Below are 22,768 nucleotides of genomic sequence, written 5' to 3' on the forward strand. Positions count from 1 at the left end.
AGTTTGCCTTCGCGGAACGCGGAGAAGGCAAATCTCCGCACACTCCGGAGCGGAGTTCGCCAGCCTCCGCCTCCCTTTTAAGAAGTAAGTTCACAGGAATGAAAAATAAACTTAAAACCACTTTACTGCGGCGTCTCCAGGCTGCCCTCCTCCTCTTCCTCATCATACCGGTAATGCTTCAGAGAACTGCGCATGCGCGCGGGCCGGTGCGTGTGCACGAGAAATGCGCGGGCGCGCATGTATGCACTGTTTTCTGAAGTATTACCGTTATGGCGAGGAAGAGGGGGAGGGAAGCCCGGGGACACCGCAGTAAAGAGGTAAGTGGTTTTAAGTTGTTTATTCCTGTTAACTTACTTCTTAATAGGGGGGTGGAGGCGGGCGGTGTAGTGTAGCGCCCCAGAATTTGTTTGCAACTCTGTGGGCCTAAGCGTAGCCTTGCTACACACACTACACCCGGGGTTACTCACGTTCACAGACTCAATATCGTCATGCCTCTAACTGTATGCGACATAATTTAAATATCAGCACATTAAAGGTTCTACTTTGTCAAACAGAACTTTGCACTACCACATTATGCAACAAACAGGAAGCATACCATGCACAGTTACTTCCATACCTTTGCAGGTGAAAAAGTCACAAGAACTGGCTATCACATTTCCTAAAAATAAATTGCTGTGCTCCTCCCAATACCAATCATAACCTGCAACAGATGACCTCAAACCATAAATAACACATACTGACATCACTCATCAATGCCCTCCTTCCCTATCACTGAAAGTAAACGAGCTGAGCCTTACGCAAAATAAATCCACTGGCTGGGGGCACACAGAGCCATTTAAAAGTTGGGAACCCAAGCTTTGTGCTACCATCAATCAGGAGCCAAATATCCCACCAAGGAGTAATAGTGTGGAGTTGATGGCGGATGTATAACATTACAACGCATGGCTTTACCACGCATGCCTTTACATCGCAGTTTTTACAACGCATGCTGTTACAACGTATCACGTTAAGGGGTGCTGGATAGCGAATAGTTTAATTTACTATTCCAACTCCAGTCCCCGTGGATAGTAGAGAAGGTGTTGGATAGTAAATTAAATCTATTCCCTATCCTAGAGCGTCCCCCAGCGCTATGCGTTGTAATAACATGCGTTGTAATAGTTGCGTCGTAAAGGCACTGCGTGGTAAAAGTTGCGTTGAAAAGGATGTTCCCCGTTGATGGCTCCATGGAAACTCAGTCTGTAATCGGAAACACACGTTAGTAAATCGACTAAAATTTAACATACCTCACTTACACGTGTCCTGTGGTCGGAATATGTTGACAACTTCAGCATTAAAGCACCTCCACTCTCGTGGGGCTTGAGGGAGTGACATACCCAGTTCACTTTAGACCACAGTTATGCACATGCACCTACCAATGGCGCAGCCCAGCACAAATCTGCGCCTTACTTGTGCGCAGCATAGTTTGTGCACGTACACTTGACCATCATGCGATAAGTGGTCTTAAATCGTGGTCAACATTACATCTTGTACTGCCACTTGACCTTTGCCTGCATGTAGAAATGTTCACACTGACTTCATACAGTTGGCCCTCAAAAGTTTCCTAGCTGTAGGTTCACGACTGTCTCCTAACTGCACAAATTTAAAACAAGCATTGGCATAGCCAATAGGTATTGCCCATAAGATTGTGGATTGATAAATTTAAAAAGTAGCAGTAAAGCTCTCTTTTAAAGCATAAAAATACTCCCCCAAAAAATTTAAATGGATGAGCAGGTTATGGGGCAGTGGGGGGTGATGCAACACAGTTGGTAAAGGAGAAGCAACATTGGAGATTACATGGGTGAACAAGAGCAGCCAAATAAAGGGATGGTAAAGAGGCTAACCTTCATGGGAGGGAGGAACACAAGATGGACAGGCTCCAACAAAGTTAGCAAAGAAGAGTGACCGTAAAGCCAAGAAATGGAAAATAATATGCAGGCCGCAAGCCCCTGTGTGTTGTTGGTAAGCCCACGGTATGACTTTCATAACCAGACAGCTTGCGCTGTCTGGTAGGCTTAACTTGAAAACAAGCTCCTTTAAGTGACAAATGTTCGAGAGCTAACAACTGACCTGCACAGCCGACATTCTCAAACTGCACTAAAATGTATCAAGTTCCCCACTCGCACATGACCACACGAGCAGGCCCAGCGACGTGCCCTTTATTTCTGTGCTTCCATGTGTCCATTCAACAGACGTGACTGGATTAGTCCTAACCCCTGGCTGTAGAATAGCTAGAAACCTGCCATAGTTTGAAAGCAGACCAGACACTCCCTCCTGCCCACCATTCACACAGGGTTCTTGCCTCGCTGGCATAAGCTTTACGTCTGCTTCCACGCTAGGCACCTGGCTCTAGATCTTGTACTATACCAGTCTGTGCAAGAAAAAACCTCCATCCTTGGGTGGCTCTACCGAAGCCTTCATTACATGAATTCCCCCGCTCTCTGGAACCACATGCATCTCTTTTCAATTGGGTACCAGCATGTCACAGCCTCGCATTTCCTTCTTAATCTGCCTTCATCTCTACTGGTAGTTGTACCGATAACATTGTCTTTACCAAAATATGTGGCTTCTGTGGTCGAGGTTTTAGATCTGATCACACCTCATACTCTTTTATGTTCTGGGTTTTATCTTTTTTATTTGTAGCATGGCATGAGACATCCACTACAATTTATCCTGGTAAGGGCCGGACTGTCCGTAGCAGGCACTGGGCGGTTCCCCGGAGGGGTGGGGCCTGTTTTTGTGCCCTTGAGGGCCGGTTTTGCAGCAATATCACCACCTGTAACAAAAGCGGGAGTGGTGCTTATTGCTACCCCCTCTGCCCCCCGCTCCCAGGGCTGGTCGAGCAGCAATCTGCCAGGGCTGGTTGCTGTTCCGAGTCCATCCCTGATCCTGGTAATTTGGCAACCCCCACCCAGCTGCCCAATTGGCAGCCCTAATGCTTGGTGCAAAACTCCTGCATGCATCCACCAGTGCATGCACACCAATATTCTTCCTATCCAAGCACACCAGCACATACTCAGGCAGGACCCATTGTGAACCATTCATTAACCCTGTGTACATAACTGGCAAGACGCTTCTAGAGTTTTCTGTCAAATTCTGGGAGCCAATTCTCCAAATAGTAAGTACTGAAAGGAGATAGTTTTTAAAGTCACTAGCAAATAGTAGCAGAGACCGAAGTCCTATAACTTCAGCTCAGGAGGCCGTTTGTGATAATTGTAGGAGCGATAGGATAGGCAATATGAGACACTTGCGTAAGGCAGTTAAGCTATTATTTAGCAGAAGTGTACCTTCTGGAAATGCAGTTCAATACAGGAAATAGGATAAGCACAGTTTCCTTAAAGTGTACAGAACAGCCTCTAAAATGCAGCAGTGGAATAACCATTACATTGAAAAAAAGTAGGGTATACTTTAATCTGTCTGTGAAATAAATAGTTACACTGGAACCACACAAAGTATGTGTTTCAAGATTGGGCTGTGAAGCTAGTAGACTGCAAGGGCCTGTTGGGACGTATCTGCTTTACTATCCATATTTTCAATGTTTCAACGAACAGGGTGGGGATGGTAAAGGAAGGAAGACGATGGTGTATTGAGTGAGAAAGAGAAGGTGGTGGGAAGTGGCTGTAGAAGTGCAACCTCCTGCACTGACTTGTGACACCTAAAATGAGTTGACTGCCCTGGACGGACGTGCTGTCCCGCCCAACGCAAGCCCTTCTGGATGCCACATGTTGTTGAGTTGTGGGAGCTGGGGTCCTCAAAGTTGGCTTATCCTACAGTGATATCAGTGTTACTACAGACAAGTCGGCTGTGTTGCCAATCTCAAAATGGACGCCTGGCAGGATTCTGCGCATGTCCTCATTGCCCTTTGTGTAAGTTTCATGTGTTGCAACAGAACACAATTATCACTTACTTCGCTGTTCCCACATATCGATGGAGGTCTGGCGTAATGAGCTCAAGCTGGGGTGGGGCTACAGTCAAACCTCCAGCCAACTAGAATAAAAAAGGTGTAACTAAAAGTATTTTTTTAACTGCACACCCTCTAACTAAATACTTAATTTATAAATAGCCACAGTGTTCCATCTTATGGGAAAGGCATTTATCATGAACGTGTGTGACTGCAGTCAAAAGAAATAATGGTGCCATATACAACAAAAACCAGTATTGGAAGTTATCTGACATTCTTGTCCCTGATAGCTATGCCAGTGTGCGATTGGAGGTCACTGTCCAGTAGTGCGCAGCTGGCGCACAGAGCTGTCTCTGTAGCTACCTGATTTGTAGACTCCATTTCCGAAATCTTTTAAAACTCTATCTCGAAGTAGGTAAATATGACTGCAAGGCACCGCAGCTTGCCACAAGCTGGTCTCCTTTTACCCTTCTTCTATCAATAGAAAGATATACTGCATTGTCGCAAGGTCACAAAGAAACACAGTCTGAACTTGCGATTCATAGAAACTGCTGTGGTTTTCAAAGGCATCAAAGTATAGTCCCTGGCTCTCCAGGGATTGTATTCGCAGCTGCAAAGTTCCTTATACAAACAGCAACAAAACTCTTGGATCACGTCGAAGTTGGTAAATAACACCCATTGGACTTTCAATTTGATAAAACATTTGCTTCCTAATAGAAAAGATGACAAATGAAGGTGTCGTGTTCATTTGAATCTTGATTGATAATCCGTATCCCAGCTTTATGTTGATTACGTTTATGTTGCACTCTTGCCTTTATTCAAAACCCACACAGTCAAATTTATCTGAAACAGAAAATAAATTGATCCCTTCCACTTCAGAATCACACAAGCTAGACTCATACTTAAGCAAAAAATGGGCCACAGTCTTGTTAGCTTACTTTTTCTAATGTGACCAAACTGAAAGCATGAAAGCCAATCTGTTTTCAAAACTTTCACGTTTGATCTGAATCTGATACCTCCCCAGATCCAAAAAGGTATCTCATCAAACATTTATCTAAAAATAGTTTTCTAATTGATAAGACTGCTGAATAAATGGAGGTTGGCTGTCTTAATGTGATAAAGAAGTCTACGAACCACTCCGTATAGTTGCCGAACATATGTTTGAACCAGTGTCTGAATGTATGAAGTCAAACGCAACATGGACGAAGGAGAAACTGCTGTAAGCATATTCTAACAGGTGCCTCATATAAACTATCCAGATTCAGGGTTCCACAGATTAAGTAAAATTAGCATGAGTAATAGTAATGCTAGTTTGTTACAATATCAACCAGCCCTCTTTTTCCTGCAGATTCACTCTTGTCAGAGACCCAAGTAAATTAATTTTTAGGCTGGGAAGGGATACAAACACCCCCAAAATTGTTTCTTCACAGATAAAAGTATAAATCTCCAATAGATGAATGGGGGAAAAGTTGGCAAATTAACTTTGTGTGGCATGTTTAAACATACACTTCCTACTTTTGTGCATTTATAGATCGCCATTCATGAGAATAACATTGAATATAGTAACAATTCCAAGAAATTGGGATGTGTTGCGATTTTGTATGAACAAATTTAGTAAGGGCATTTCTAGCTCAAACGGTTTAAAAGCTACTAAAAACATTGCAACACGTGTCCCTACACACTCTTAAGACCCTTCGCAAAGGATGACTTGTTGCTTTCATTTGCTTATTATTGTATTTGGGTGTTAAAGTGGTACTAATAAAATAGAATCTTTTCCAAAATAATGAAGTAACACTGTCACGAAATATGATGCTCCATAATTTGCCCTTTCTTGCAGTGTAAATTAGTCAACCCTGCCACATAATGTAACTCTCCTCAGCAGCGTAATTCCAGTGACCCTGCGTATACTGCATTACGGCCACACACAACAGGAAAGCTCCAGTGTGTACAGAATCTATGGTAGCAAATCACTGACTATTTGGTTAAGATTACCACATGGCGAACCCTGCCCGTGACAATGCTCCCTCCAGCTCTCCCACGCCTTGGCAGGCCTCTTTCCTCCTGAGCATGGGTGGGCCGCGGGCTGCGCTGATTTCTGCCATGTGGTGCTGATGATTCACTGCCTGGCCCTGCCAGAGCATGCCGTGATTTTCGTGTGTCACACGTGCGAAATACTCGGCAACGTTCTCATAGTGACGGAAATGAGCTCGTTCCTTAGTGCGAGATTCTTCGCGCGCTGGACGCAGACCCGTTGCCTGGCAACAGCGCGGAATCATCTCGGGCTTCAGTTTTGAAGATTGCGCGTGATGTCAGTGGAAGAGACCATTGCGCCCCAGATAAAAAAAATATATATATAAATTATTCTTCTGATCAGCTTTCTCAGGTTGCGTAAATGTATGTCAAATAACTAACGTGCCTGACTGCTGCGAGGTGAAGCGCGCCTTAAAAATAAACCGAGCAGTGTACTGTGTACATGGAGCGCCACAGGCTCGCTCTCGGATGGTATTGTCATGAGTGCTTCCGCCAAGGAAGTGCCCTGTGCTTCTGTTGGTTGTAGATAACAATTCGATTGTGTGTTATCATGTGCACCGTTTGGGGTGAACCTCCGGCCTTCTGTCCTCCGCATGATGCGCTTTCGTCGCTGCCCTAGAGGGATGTTTTTACTGGCCTCTGTAGACACCACCCATATCCTCTCTTTCTCATTCGATGTGTAATTATCTAAAAATATATTGCCTGCAGGGAGGGACAACCGTGGGGTACATTTTACACAAGAATTGGACTTAGTTCAGGCGTGAGTTGTTATGGAATACCACAGCAGTTATTTCGTGTTCATCTTGTATGGTTGTTGCTATTTCAGTTTATGGTATAACATGCATATGCGATCTGAATGTACATGTAAACTCGAAAATACTACACAGTGACATGAACACAGTACTCATAGGGGTTGTTTTTGCTCACGCCATTCTAGGTTTCGACCTTTCCCAGATACAAATACTGGCTATTTGTTCAGGTTTTAAGATTTTGCAAATATCCTAATACTTAACCACAACTTTATATGAAATTGTCTGTTTCAATGTTACTTTTTTTGGCCTTCCCGGCTTTGTTTACTTTAATTATCAGTCAGGAATCCTAAAGTGATTTCATCTTATAATTACTGATTAAAGTAGGTAGTGATACGGCAAAATATCGTCTTGAAGTGAATTCCCTAATTTTTGTCCTGGCTAGGAAATTACAATACTGGTCATGCCGATAAAAAGGTCAGTTCGCAATCGCACTCTATATACTCATTGTACTGACTTAGGAAATAGAGTCTGAGGGTTGTGAGGGTTTGAATCTGGGACTGCAGATATTTAGGGCGGGAGCTCTGTGCACTGATCGATTTTGCTGGCTCGCAAATACGTGCTGCCTTTGAAAATAATGCAGAGCTAGGAAGATTCCTGAGGCCTCAGCACCTCAATGCTTACACGGTCGTCACTTTACCCAGCCTGCAAGAGCAGTAAGCTCTGCACCTTTTGTTTGTGTATATTTTTATGTTATTTGCGTATTCTTCTGTAGTGGCGCAGCACTGGTATATCTTTGTGTGTTTTACAGGGAACTGTAGTTAAAGCATATTTACAGACAACAATTCAATTGTAAGTAAGATAGGAGAAGGGGAGGTGAAAAGACTGAAGCAAGTGACAAGTTAGATGGATCAATGCAAACGAGGGGATGATGAGAGACAGATGGCAGGAAGAACAATACATTTGCCTAGGAGAAAGGGGTGAGAAAAGTCAAACAAATAGTTAAACCGTGGATGATCAAAATGTTACAGTTAAATATCCCTGAGAAGGAGGGGTATCAGACCAAGTCAGTTAGTTGTGTAGGTGCCTTCTGAACTGGAAGGTCTTATGTCTTTTCTGGGAAGGAAACTAATGAAGATTGTGGCTTCCCCTTAATAAGCAACTTGACTAGCTTGAGATCCCTTCCAATTTACAAATAAAAATGATGCGGATTTTATTAATGTACATTTAGGCTCTTACCTAAACAGGAAGTTAAAGTATCTAGCCAGATGCTGCTCGTATGTTAGAATGTCCTTAGTAGATCATGGTGTCTTGCATAAGTCACCATCAGTGATGATGTTGACCTATACTCTGTAGCGTTGCATTGTGTGTATACCACTTAAACACAACTTGGTCGTGAACCCTTAAGAAACACTGGAGAGAAAGAATAACTCCAGGTGATAACCATTAAGAGAAGTTGACTGTCCATAACGTTGGCTAGGGCACTGACGCAGGACTGAGAAATGCCAGATTGAGCAGTATGAGGCTTTTTTTGCTGCAGCTAAACATATCCTTGTATTGGACATTGAAACATTTCAATCTCTTCTTGGACCATCATAGGGCAATTTTAAGTAAAATGCATAAAAGGGCCAAGTGCCACCACCCATCTCGTCTTCCGGCTTGGTGAGAGAGGTTTTGCTGGAGGCAGTAGACACTAAAGGGAGGAAGGAGGATCATAAAAGTTAGAGGTGCATCTTCTTTCAGTTGTATGGTAACATATTTGTGTTTTTTGGATAATCCAGTTGGATTTTTAGGGACTCAGACTTGAAGTTTTGGAGAAAATGTCATCACCATCATTTCCTTCTTCTTGCATTTCTCAGACATGGGTACCACACCTTTTTAGGTCCCGCGACCTATCAATGCGCGCAAGCGCATTGAGGGAGCGAGAATTCAAGTCCTCAAAAAACTCGTGAAACCAAGGGTTTCACGAGTGCGGTTTTCTTTAAGTTCACGTGAATCACGTGAGCAAACAAGCACGCGCATTCACGGCCGCACAGCACATCAAAGGGTTTCGCCCAGCGTGCGCTCTGCGGCTTCTCCTCCCCTAACACGCTATCTCAGCTCTCCTGCCCCCGGCCGCACAGCACATCAAAGGGCTTCGCCCAGCGTGCGCTCTGCGGCTTCTCCTCCGCTCCGGCCATTTGCCACACTCCTTGATTTTCTGCCTCCGACCCCAGCACTTCTGGGCTCGTCCAGGCAGTGAGGGAATGGAATAAAAACAAGCACTGGCGTTGCCAATAGGTCTCGCATTAGGAAAGTTTATGTCATTTACAATACCAATAGGTTAAACTTTCCTAATGTGAGACCTATTGGCAACGCCAGTGCTTGTTTGAATAGTACTTTTCCTAAATTTCTAAAATCCCAAGTTATGGGCATGGCCTATAATTTCCCTCTTAGAAAACAAACCCGTCAAAGTCCCCAGATACACGTTTGAAAAAGACATTGATATGTCAATAGAAACTGACACAATTGTACATGCTAGCTTTCTAGAATAAGGCCCATCTGATTACCATTTCTAAATTTACCCTATTTCAGCTTATTTGATAGTATAGTCTGGTGTCAAAGCAGTCTGTATCTCACAGGGCTTTGTTGGAGCGTGGTGTAAGGTAAATTATAACCAAAGGCACATCGGCAGTTGCCAAGGCCATTTGGGTGTGCATTTGTAAAATGTTAGGAGATGAATGCACGCCACACCTCCTCTGGCAGCGATTGTAGACTAGATGATTGGTCATAAGACTCGTATTTTCCAGCAGAACCCCTTAAACCTGATTACGAAGTGGAAGGTGAGCACGTAAATAATTACAAGGTGTTTAAAGTTTGTAAGACGAAGAGGGCTGAGAAGAAAAGGTAGTGAGCAGTTGCACAAAAGATGGGTAGTCCTCAGGGATAAGTTCTATGTGACCATGTTCCTGTCACAAATGTTTATTTGTAACTTAGATTTTTTTCTCAATTGCTATTTTGCCATAACACATCACACTGCAATAGACCAACTCTAACTTTTGATTTTGAAAGGCCGTGCTATTTATATAGTCTTATTTATTTAAGTTATTTTTAACTGTGATTGATTTTGTGTACAGTGTTCCCTTTTCAATTCGTTTTTTGGTCTCATTGTAACTGCTCAGTGAGTTTCTAATGCTAAAATACCAATTTATTTTACACCTTCAACCTGTATTTTTCTCCCACAGATGAACGTGAGGCGGTGCAAAAGAAGACCTTTACAAAATGGGTCAACTCGCACTTGGCACGCGTGTCATGCAGAATTACGGATTTGTACACAGACCTCCGTGATGGACGAATGCTCATCAAGCTGCTGGAGGTGCTTTCCGGAGAGAGGCTTGTAAGTACCCACGTTTACTTAAATAGATGTATAATCCATTAAAGTCAAGTTAAATATTGAAATGGTAAGAGGGCACTGAAGACTGATTGTGTAATTGGGTGTGGCAGAAACAGAATGGCTGTTTAACCACACAATACCTGAACCCTGTAGTAACACCCGTGGCATATTTTCTCTCCTGATTAATGGCAGAAATGGGAGCAGTAGAACATTACGTTGCAACATCCCTGATGCAACAGACGTATCGTTTGGATAGTGCTTATTCAGAGTCTTGATTGATGCAATGTCTAGAGTATTTTTTTTTTAGAAGGCCAAAATGTTTCTACTTTTTAGATGTTTACCTTTAACACTTCTCTATTTTATAAGTGTAGGTTTGTTAAGGGTGATGGAGGGTGAAAGGACAATGGCAATAGGATTAGAGCAGCCATTCTGACATAGAGTACAAATGCATCCTGTTGTTAATTGCGTTCACTAGAAGTGATTTTTGCAGAGATGGAAGGGTGGACAGGTAGTAGTGAGAACAGAAACTTTTGTTTAGTGATTTAATGTTCCAAGAATCAGCACAAGTGTGGTAAATTACATGGTCTTGGGCATATGCAGAAGAAACCTGACCCAGAACTGGCTTCCACAAATAGTCATGGCTACTTCCATGACCCATGCTAAATTGGCTAGCCTCGGTTTTTACAATTAGACGTTAAGAAAATCATACACATCCAGGAGTCAACCTCCATCAAGCACTTGTCAAAGGTGGTATCCCCTGAAACGCAATAGAAGCTTTAAAACTTGTGTGACAAATTAAGGGCTGATTAAGGCATGAAGTTGTTTGTCAAAGGCCATACCATTCACTTAGGTCAATTAAGAAAGCCCCATACGCTTTGTGCAGTGGTAGTTGGGAGTGCAGCCATCAGATTTATGCAGTTTACCAGTGCTTTAAGAGTTGGCTTAAATGCTAATGTGGTTCTTGCAGCTCCATGGAGGATTGTCATGACATCCAGATTTATTTCTAAGAAAAATCCACTCCATGCAATATGTCTAGAACTCATTTAAAAATGACTTAATTGCAACTGATTTGAAAAGTTAATTCACAGATGGAAAGAGTCAGATAGAGCAGTTTGTGGTAGACTATATACTCATTTGTCTCTTTAGGCAATGTAGCCGTCGTAAGATAAACCTGAAGGTACATTTTGTAGGAATTGAGGTCGGTCATCTTCCATTGGTTTCGTCTTTGATGCATAAAAGTGATGGACCAGGTGGACACATTATTTATGAAATAATTAGACTTGAATTCCAACATAAAGGTATAATAGTTACACACCTCGAATAGAGAATACAAAGTGGTTCATTCTACTTTCCTCTAATTTCTTGAACACTGAACATTTTCTTGGCCCGATCCATAAAACATGTACATTTTTTACAGTCTTACAATTTTGTTCTCCTCAATTTTGACACAATTGAAATGCCTCTCTAATAACTTAGCCGTAATTGTAATTGCATTTATATAGCACCTACTACCCTTAACGAGTCGTCAAAGCGATTTTTTGGCGAGTAGCACTCTACTCCGGAACTCATAAAGGATTAGTGTGCATTTGTACAGTGAAATATGCAAGTAATTTGAGCTTTGGATATGTTAGTCTGTTATTTCGGTTCAGAAGGATAGTGGAGGGATAGAAGAGGAGAAGAATATAGAATGTTTTTTTTCTCCGTTTTTTGAGTTTATAGCAGTAGGAGGGGGTTTGGGATGAGTAAAGGAGAGGTGGAGTGGGAAGAGTCAGAGGGAGGTAGTTAGAAAGGCTTGTTTGGGAGATCTGAATAGTAATAGAGGTATGAGATGATGCAATGATGGTTAGAGGAGGGAAGATTCTAGTAAGGGTTGTTTTGGGGATCATAGTAGTGGTATGGGTTTTGGGATGAATGAGACAATGGAGGTAGAGAAGATGTATTGATAGAGGTATAGGGTGAGAAATAGGGTAGTGCATTGAAGAGAGTAGTGCATGAGGTTTGAGATGAGTCAGAGTGAAGGTAGAGGATATATTGCGAGAGATATAGGGTGAAATATAGGGTAGTGCATTGGATATGCTGAGTTAGAAGCAAAGTAATAAATATATGGATACACAAGTACATGGAAGATGTGTGTGTGTATATATATATATATATATATATATATATCACACATAAGGAAGGTAATCTATCTAGATTAAAGTTGCATTTATTAAAACTCCAGCTTTCAAGTGTTGTACTTTACGGAGATAACTAACCCAGGCGGGGTACAGCATGCTCATCACCATTAGTTTCCAGGTCAATGATTAACTAAATACATGACCTGGGCCACTGGAATTATGCAATTCTGTGGCCCAGCCTTTCTCGCATAATTATGGATTTGAAATCCATAATAAGGGCCACTGAAATTATGCAATTCTGTGTCCCAGCCTTTTTCGCATGATTATGGATTTGAAATACATGATCAGGGCCACTGGAATTATACGTTTGCCACATAATCCACCATCTGCTACTTAATCTGTAGATTTTAACAAAAAAAATATTTCTAGCTCAAACGTTACTAAACGTGGCAACGTATTCATGCAGTGGAAGGCCCTTCGCAAAGAAATTAATAATTTTTCAGTTACTTATTTCTGTATTTGGTTGTTAAGCTGGTACTAATGAGGTAAAATCTTTGCACAGATAGTGTTACCTCGTTTAAAAATGACAAAATAACGTAGTAAAACTATCAATAAAAAGGCAATATAATTTGCCTTTTTCTGCTGCATAAGTTGGGTAACCATGCCGTGTACTTAGATGATCCCCCTGCTTTATAATTCCAGTGACCCTTAAACACTAATTTGTACTCCCATACTGCATCTAAAGGGAGGTTATTAGACTGGGAGTTATTGTATATCATTCCAATGTTAATGGGTGGTCCTGTGCTCATAATATTTTTATGTTGGGAATTTGGTTCATGCCAACCCCTTGTATTCTTTTTTATGGTGTCTGCTTAACCCAAGGGTAGCATAATGCTGTAGACACATAATATAAATCAGTTAAAATAAATGACACAAATAAAACATTTCCACAAATAGGTCAAGCAATGCAAATCTCCTACAGAGCTCGTAAACCCTCACTAAATTGTACATTGTTTGTAAATGTTATTTATTTATAGAGGAAAGGATACTTCTTTTTCACTCTGTGACTTCTAGAAACACAGCACCAACTGTTGTTTTAATCTTATTCCTTTATCCCATTGGTTAATTCGGTGGCCACTGTTTTGATGACAATAATAGGCGAAACCAGGAGGTCTGTGTGAGAAATAACTTTGCCATCTTTCGGTCAGCTAGTCTCCCTCACCAATAGGTAATTGGTACATGCTCTTTCTATGTCATAAAGTGAAGCAACATTGTGTTACACAATTATTTGGCGTTTCATTTTTGTCATTCATTTTTATATTTTAGTTGAAGTTTTGAGAAAGATCTTTTTAAAATAGCAAAGGATTAAACATGGGAAACCTAAACAAAAAAAAAAACAGTAGCAAACGACATAACAAAATTGCTAGTTTAAAAACGAGTAGAATTGCTTCATTTAGCTTTTGCTGTGTAGTGCACCAGCTCCCCTAATGCCCACTTAGTTTTTTTTTATTCCAGAGATGTCGAATATTTCTTTGTGTTTTGTAATGGTTCATAGACAGTCCTGCCCACCATTCTTTATTCGGAGTGTTTCGTTCTCTCGCAATGATTACTTTTGCTAGCAGGAGGGCTATACTGGAAAGGTGAGATAATTAGGTACGGTCATTTTCCCCACCCAAACATTTGATGATTGAGAATGCTGCTTCCAGTAGGAAGTTAGTTTCTACAAATGGATGTTTATTCCTACTTCAGTGATGAGAACGTTCTCTCCGAACATTCCGTATGTGTATGGCTCCGTTTTCTGAAGCGTTATATAAATTTCATAACGTATAATGTTGGGTTTCAGTTTACTAGAGTAGATATTTATAGATTGCATGTCAAATTAATTCCCTGTTTTAAAAAAAGAGATTTTTTTTAAAGATTTTTATTAATTGTGGATTGATTTTGACTAGTCATGCTTTCGATGCATTTCAGGTGTCATAGAAATCGGAAGATGCATCTTCTGATTACTATTGGTTTACTCATGCTATCCAATATCTTATTTATTAGGTTGTTTTAATTTTCCGATGGCAAGGTTTACATTTTTTAACATCCCAAAAAGGTTTTTGTCGAGCGGATACTCACCCGTGAGGGTCTCAAGGTGCTGAAGGGGGGTGAGGCGGAGGGGGTTGAGCCACTCTATTGGAGGTCATAAGAAGAGCCAGGTCTTGAGACCCTTTCTGATTTGGTGAAGTGTCGGGCGTCATCTGAGGTGAAGGGAGAGTTTGTTCCAGGTCTTGGTTGCAAGGTAGGAGAAGGACCTTCCGCCTGCTGTGGTCCTGTAGAAACGAGGGAAGGTGGCTAAGGCGAGGTCGGCTGAGCTGAGGTTTTTCTTGGAGGCGTGGAAGGAGATTCCGTCGTTAAGGTGTTGGGGTCCGGTGTTGTGGAGGGCTTTGTGGGCTTGTGTGAGCAGTTTGTAGGTTATTCTTCTTTCAACAGGGAGCCAGTGGAGGTCACAGAGGTGTTGGTTGGTCATGTCTTGAGATGTCGAGGATAAGACTGCCTGCAGCGTTCTGGACGGTCTAGAGTTTCCGGAGGAGTTTTTTGTTGATTCTTGCCTAAAGGGTGTTTTCTTAACCCAGTCTGCTGGCGATGAGTACGTGGGGGATGGTTTTCCTGGAGTGGGGGTGGGGTTGGGGGGGGGGGGGTAGGGTGGATCCACTTGAATGACTTGCAAACTATGCGGAGGGCGTTCAAGCATTCGGAGGATACAGCGTTGATCTGGCAATTCATTGTGAGTGAAGAGTCTAGTATGATGCAGAGGTTGCGTGCGTGGTCTGTTGGGGTGCGTGGGTGGGTTTCCGTGGGTGGGGTCCACCGGGTGTTATACCATGCGGAGGGGGTGGAGCAGAGGATGAGGATTTCTGTTTTCTCCGCATTGAGCTTCAGGCAGCTGTTGCTCATCCAGGTCGTGATGTCTTTCATCCCTTCTTGGAAATTGCGCTTGGTGATGTCGGGTTCCTTGGTGAGGGAGTGGATGAGCTGGGTGTCATCGGCATAGGAGACGATGTTGAGTCCGTGGTTTCTGACAACGGTTGTAAGGGGGCAATGTACATGTTGAAGAGTGTGCGGCTGAGTGAGGATCCTTGGGGTACTCCACATCGAACTGTCCGTTCTGAGAGGAAAGACGGGAGTCTTATTCTCGGTGTTCTGTCTGAGAGGAAAGATCGTATTCAGTCTAGGGCTATTCCTCGGAAGCCAGCGTCGTGGAGGCTGGTGGCTAGTGTTCAGTGGGATACGGTGTCGAAAGCATTATTACAAAAAACTTGTTTTATTGGAAATCATATCACCTCAAATCTCGTTGTGCTGGACCAGTGATTCTTAAGCTGTGGCCATCTGGAGTCCTAGGACTGATTGCTGGCTCCAGATGGTGCATGTGTGAATGCGCACAGTAACTGTTTGCATTCAGGCAAGCTGTGATCTGAACTAGCCTTCAGCTTAGGACAAAAAGCTTTAGAATAGCTTATGTTTTTCTTGAAAGTCATATGTGGCTGCAAACTCTGGGAGCCAGTGTTATAAACGCAATGTGATTCATGAACACATACACAGGTAGTAGACTGCCTAAAAGGCCCTTCATGGCTGCACACTGTCCCATCTACTTCTTATTATGTTCAGGCACTTACAAACTTCAAGCACCTCCACTTCTTGTATTGGAAAGTGGCGAGACCTGGAGTTTCAGCAGTACTGAAATACCGCCACAGGCAGAGAACCACTTCACAGTAGGCAGCATGTCATCTGGCATAATGAGCACCTGGCCTTCTATGCAAGGACAGTTTTTGTCACCAGGTGACACAAAGATCATGCATGGCCCCCGGATCTGTCCATACCAAGATAGATTGCTGCCTTGTGTCTCTCCGATGCCAATGCCAATCCAGCTATTACTTCTGTCCCACCACTTCTGCCAAGAGCTCTGATTTCACGGCTGCCTATTGATTTGTGAATATTTCCTGTGTCTTATACCGGTGTGTAGTTAGTTTCTCCTTGATTTAAACACACAGTTGCAGAGGAAAGTAGATGTGCGGAGTTCATATAATGTGCACTTGTTTGTGTATTTTTGGTGCATTAAATTTGAGGTCCAAACCGTAGAAATATCTTTTGCATCCCTGGTTTCTAGTTGTGATTTAATGGGGTCCGCAAAAGTAAAAAGATTAAGAACCACTGTGATAGGCTTTGTTTTGTGCTTTTACATTACCGAAGGGCTCTGTGCTGAGGTTGCTAGTTCCAGCACAACCATATAGATGTTATGTGATGGGCCCAGTTTGGGTGCCTCTATTGATAATCTGGATTTAGAAACCATATGTCTGATCAAGCCTGTAAGTAAAACCTAGTAGGGTAATTAAATTACTCTGAACATTTTTGGGGGAATTAATTTGTGAATGATGTAAAATAAGTTAATATATCTGTTTTTTAGTCCTTTAGATGTTTGTTCTTTGTACATGCTCAAGAAAAGAACGAATATGATATTATTTGTTCAAATCTCATCCAGAAAATAATAGTCACAACATATTGTTCTACTGAGTTTTGATTATGTTCTATAAATGTAAAACTGGCAGGTCTTGAACTAAGAATAATCATCAAGGCTGGTATTTAGAAGAGGGAGAGGGGTAGACAAGACAAACAAGTTTACAGTGTACTAAAACACAGCTGTTGCTTCTTGCCAAGAATTATAAGCCTTTCTTAAGTAACTCATATTTAAAAATCAGTTTTAATTTCATTGATGATTTTTTAAAGTTAAATCCCATCCGAGACTTTTGGTATGGTTGCTTTGTGTTTTTAAATTAATCAACGTGTCTCCCTTTTTTGTAGGTATGTCTGCTAATATCTCACAAGTTTCACCTGGTAGATTAAGGAAGGCTAATTAATTTAGCGATATTTGTATTTCTTCCTCATGAATGTGATTGCCTACAAGATAAATCCTATAAATTGTAGAAGGCAATGCCAGTGACTTAATGTTTATTACAGTAGGTGTTTTGTTGCAAACCTCACACACGGTCCTGTTTGTGCTTGCCATCCTTTTGCCTTAGGTGGAAATAGTTTGACACTCATATTATAATTTTCACGTTGAGTCACATTGCTTCTTGCCAAACCCTCCTGGCCTATGCATCTCTGACTCGAGGAAATCAGATGGTTGGCTTGTCTCGGTTTCCTTAATCCATATGCAACTAGAGTCCTATTGTTTGTTTTTCTATATTATATAGGTTAAACCTTTACCTACGTGCCCATTAAGATCACTGTTGCACCATCAGACTGGTGCATTGACTCAATTTTAATAGTGTAATTGTGGTAATACTGGCTTTACTTGCCAAAAAGCATATCTCCTTCAGGCAAGCCTTTTAGTGTCTGAGCATACAGAAAGTGTAGATTTATGAGGTTTTTTCTGGTCCTGTCCTTCAAGATCTGGCTTCAATTGCAGGGTTCAATTTCACCATAGGCACACTAGCTTCAGGCATAGACCAACTGCCTTTAGATTAGTAAAGTGGATTGCGAAGTTGTCCGGTAGGGCTAGTGAAATATAATGAAAAAGCCCCTTAGTCCTCATGTGTTCCTCATTGTGAGGACAATTAAAGTTTAACACAACTCTGAAGCATCTGACAAAACCTAATACATTTACATTCTCAGCAAGCAGAGGCAGCCCATGATAATTCAGGTCTGCAGAAGGTAGCAAGGATTCAATTGTAGAGAACAGGCATGAAGGAAAAATGAACAAATAGATCATGTGGTGCATTTTAATTTTCTGTAGTTTAGCACTCCTGTATTTAGCTCTTACTAGCGTGTTTGTCAGGAAAGGCGAAGAGGGCACAGGAAGTTGAAGCGAGTTGCCCAAGAATACACAACTTTATGAAGTGGAGAAGTTAGAATTGGTACGCAGGCACATTATCTGAGAAACAAGCTATCATCTGTTATGAGATAATTTAAGTTGAAAGTGAAGTTTGAGATTGTGAAATGTAGTGTAGGGAGACTCCTTTCCTAACCTGGATATTTGGCGGGCTGCTTTTTCCGAGCAATCTATTTAAAATTAAATCTGTTATTGTTAATCCTAAAGAATCGAGTAAAGATCCAATATGAAATGTTAAACTGTCATCGAGCCGCGAGGTTTTCAGATAATATAATTAGACCAACTAAGTTAGGCTAATTATTTTGACCTTTATAGAATGGAAGGCTCAGCTGAGGCCCTACATGGTCTCATAATTTACAGATTGCTCTTGGTTTACAGCTGCAGGCACAATAACTCTCCAAGCAGTGGTGTGAAGGTTGCAAAAAGACATCTGTTGCAGTAGCTTGACCCATCAAGCAATCTTTAAGTTGAAGGACTAGCCTGTGTGTATATGGAAAGGTTTCCTTAAAGGCCTGTGCCTCTCAAATCCCGGTAGACCTGGACTGCTGTCTGTCAAACGTAATTTGTATGTGCCCTGTGACTGTCTGTCCACCTTGCTTCCTAATGGACAGACGTGTAGGGAGACGGAATGTTTCCCTAAAAGCCAGTGCTGAAAACATTTCACTAGTGACTGTCCTTCCCATACTGCAGTATGGAAGGACTATCCTATATAGCAAAACCTGGAGACATCCGAATAGACCGAATCCCTTCAATGACCGCTAGGCTTTGGGACATGCAAGTCATAGCTGGTATAGAAAAAGCTTGACAAGTAGTGTGATAACACAGGGGTGATAACACTGTTTGAATTTCTTCTGGACAGCGCAGACGTTCAATAAACTCCCATTTCTTCCTTTGAACATTGGTACTATTGAATAGGACATTAAAAAAACAATGTTCATAATAACAATGTTCACCATGGGTGTAACCATCCTCATACCTCACTGCACATTGCTGCATAATAATGTGATATTTTATTACCAACTCACTGTTATTCATTACATCAGATTCATGAGGTTGAAAGCCTCTGATAGTCACCATTGTTCCCTCAGAACACAGGAGATACAGTAATTGATCCACTCGGAAGCTCTTGTGGAATGCAAGATTGGACCAAGCATAAATCTCAACGAGGCCATGACCTCGAAAGGTCTAGAGAGCAAAGCTATTTCTGAGGTGCAGTGTTACAGGGCTTTCAATGTATCTACTATATATTACCACTGTAAATTAAATGCCACTAAAGAAGTGAGACCTTTTCTAAAGGTACCATACCAGACTAGCTCAGTCTGAAATAGACATCTGTAACAAGGGCCCTCCATCATTTATGGGATAGTACCTAAGTGGATAAGGTTAAACTCTGAAAAATATCTGTATGTATGTGTATACATATAGACATAGATATATGTGTATATCGTTATATGTCATCATCTAAATTTAGCATATATGGTATTATTCTTTGCTTTCCTCCGCTGTGTCTGTAAGCTTTACATTTTTTGTGAGGGAATTTATTTCGGGAACGTTATGCGCTCAAGTTGGAATTTCAGTAGATCTTTGTCATCCTCCATATAGGGATCGTATGCTCCAACTCTCAACTTTATCCATGCTTTTTTGGATAATCTGAAATAAAAAGTTGTTGCTTAATGGTAGAAAACCCCTTTTCATAGAACATTTATTAGCTCTTAAAACTTTATTTATGATTCATCATATTTTGTTTAGGCTGTGCCCATGAGTTACATGCAGAATATACATCTCCTAAATCTAATGGTAAATATTTAACATAATAGAGTAATAATTTAGGATTTAGAAAACTACTGATGTTCCAAGTGGTAATTTAAGTTTGGCATCACACCCATTTTTAGGTCTCGGCTGCACGCGCGGAAGCGCGTGTCCGCCGACAGCCTATTGTTGCCGTGTCTCCTTTCCAGGAGACACTGCTGGCCGCGCGCATCGCCTTGGAGGCGATTTGAAACGAGCACGCGCACTCTCGCGCACTCTCTCACACACACACACAGAAGCGCCCATGCACGCACGCACGCACGCACATACAGCCTCCCACACACACATACACACGCGCACGCACACAGACACACGAGTGCTGCCCCCCCACCCCCCCTCGCACACAGACACACACGTGGGCGCCCCCGCCTCAGCTAGAGACGCCTTCACGGGCCGGACAGAGCCCCACCGGAGGAGAGCCGCCAGATTGCCCCAGGAGCCCCGCCTACGCCCGGACAACAGACAGCACCCCCGACGGCCCGCAGAGCCCCTCGGAGGCCTCGCTCCAGCGCCGCATCTCTTCAACGCTGCCACGAGCCGGACCTACCTCCGGGCCTCTGCTGAGCCCTGCCGGTCCACAGCTGTTCCCCGCATTGTCCGCGGCATCCCGGACCCAGGTACTGTGTAGTGTGTAGTGTGTGCTCGAGGGCGCCGTCACGGACTCGAAGGTCCGCCCCTCATGAGATGTGTTTGCTGACTGTTAACCCCTTGCAGTTTAGGCAGCGGCAGGCAGTCACCTTAGTCCTTTCTTTATTTCCATAATACTTGTTTATTACAGCAACTTACTACTGCTAACAGCTCGCATCTCTTATCCACTCTTAAAAAGAAACTGTTCGAATGCAAAATGAAGCTGGATCGCTTGCACAATATGATACAAAGTGTGCAACCTAAACTCTCCATCTCCCTCCCACAGGCTCTATCCTCCTAGGGACCCAACCCCTGTTACAGCTCACTCAAGACATCAACTCATGAAGAGGACAAGTGGCACAAGGGTGGGGAATTTTTTTAAGCTATCTACCCGTCCAAGTGGAAAAATAATGCTAAAATCTTCTTGTCCTGTAAAGAAAGTCGCTTTTCCTTTACTGCTGCTCAAATCAGATAGCCCTGCACATGTGCATGACCAGTTGTTTTCTTTATATTACGATACAAAAAGAATATAAAAATGCTAAAGTAAAACACCTTTCTTACAGCAATAATATCCTGGAGGAGCTTGAGACTGCCTAAGGTGCAATATGGTGGTCTTCATTATGACACTTCTTCAGTTTAGAAGCATATCAACATATCTGTTTAAATCCATTGCTCTGCTGATGTCGAGCTCGACGTGTTATGTTAAAGATTTCTTATAGCACAAACTAATCAATCTATTGTAAAGCGCTCTGACACCTCTGGGTAAAGTTCGCGCTATATAAAAATGAACAAATAAATAAATAGATAGATAAAATGGATGCTCAAACTACTGGGGAACGGGTGCCCCAGACACGCGTCTTCCCTCCTCAGCTGCGGGCCTACCGAAAAAAAATTCTCAGGGGAAGCAGGAGCGAGACGGCTGACCCTGGTAACCGTGGAGTGTGAGCGGCTCGCTCCCTCCTATGGACTCCCTCTGGCCTGCCGAGGTGTCACTCACACAGTCTACCACGATGTCGGGTACGAATACTCTCACACTGTCACCGCTCACGCTCACCCCTTCATCCCGCCTTCAACCTCCTTTCCTCCCAGACTCCTTTAACCCCTCCCATTATGTTGCCCTCACATCCTGCCCACCCCCAGACGCCAAAGACCAGCTGCCCACAAGGCACTAATGTTCTCTCTAGTAGTTCCAGCGAAGACCACTCCAGCCACTAAACTGCGCTTTCATTCCGTTCATGTGTCTCTTCTCTCCCCGTCTAAGTCACGGTGTCCCAAATGGCTTGCCCCCTTAGCGCTGTCAGCGGTCTTATGGCGGTGTAAAGAAGCGCTATACAAAAAACAACGTTCTCTTGAAGTGCCAATCCGTGCGACATCAGTCAGTCATGGACTGCACTGCAGCCTCGCCCGAGGCCAGAGTGACACTGAGGTGCAAGGACGTCAGTCCCGAGCTGCGCTGCCTCTGAGCCACCGTGACAATGGCCGTGCACTCCGCTGGTGCCGAACTGAGCTGGGCCCGCGAAGCGCTACACTGCTCCGCGCCCCGAGCGACATTGGAGCGCACGGCCTCTGTCCAGCGCCGCAGAGGCCCTGCTCTGCACTGCAGTGGCAGAAGTTCTGAGCTGCATTAACACAATTCCTGTGCGGTAGGTACACCAGCTTCACTCACACAAAACCATGGGCTGAACCCACACGAGAACCGAGTTGCAATTTCTACACTGAACTGCAGTGACAGCACAGACACGGCCTTGAACCACACGGGCACTGGCGCAGTAACAGGAAGCCATTGACAGGAAGTCACATCTCCCATTTCCTGTTGAAAATAGATTTTATATGAAGCGAGGAGAGGGTGTGTAAGGTGGGTAGGATGGATTTCATGCTATACAAACAAAAACAACCTGCACAGTGCAAATCACATGACACAAAAATACAGCAGAAAAGGTAAATAAAAAATGCTTTATCGACAGCCACCCCAATGCCCGTGACACCACCACCCCATCCCCGCCCTGCCCCGTCGCCTTGGGTTCTCTTCACACACCAGTACTCTTCACACATTAGGCATAATGTTCCAGGGCTCCGGGGTCCTCGCAGATAGATCCGCCTCCCTGACAGCCTATAGCCCTCTCCAGACCCCACTGCCATATTCCACATCCCGCTTCCTTATCCCGCACCCCAGTGCCTGCCCCACAGCACACAGTTCTCCAAGGTCCCCAGTCCCCACTTAGTTTCAAAGATCTCCCTACAGAACTGCTTTTA

The 22,768-nt window shown here is 43.1% G+C and overlaps 1 protein-coding gene across 3 annotated transcripts in view; it reads left to right on the forward strand.

Annotated features, from left to right (window-relative positions):
• The window catches only part of SPTBN1 (spectrin beta, non-erythrocytic 1), a 503,123-nt gene that overhangs the window by 199,930 nt on the left and 280,425 nt on the right, over positions 1-22,768 (forward strand). For 2 of the 3 annotated variants that reach the window (XM_078649481.1, XM_078649482.1), the window contains one exon: positions 9,942-10,093. In XM_078649481.1, the coding sequence (XP_078505607.1) occupies positions 9,942-10,093 (152 nt within the window). Of the gene's footprint in view, positions 1-6,628; positions 6,648-9,941; positions 10,094-22,768 lie in introns of those variants that run through there. The other variant, XM_078649483.1, reaches the window with a different exon arrangement.

The sequence above is a fragment of the Lissotriton helveticus genome, chromosome 6 (assembly GCF_964261635.1).
Source record: "Lissotriton helveticus chromosome 6, aLisHel1.1, whole genome shotgun sequence".
In the NCBI taxonomy this organism is placed as follows: domain Eukaryota; kingdom Metazoa; phylum Chordata; class Amphibia; order Caudata; family Salamandridae; genus Lissotriton; species Lissotriton helveticus.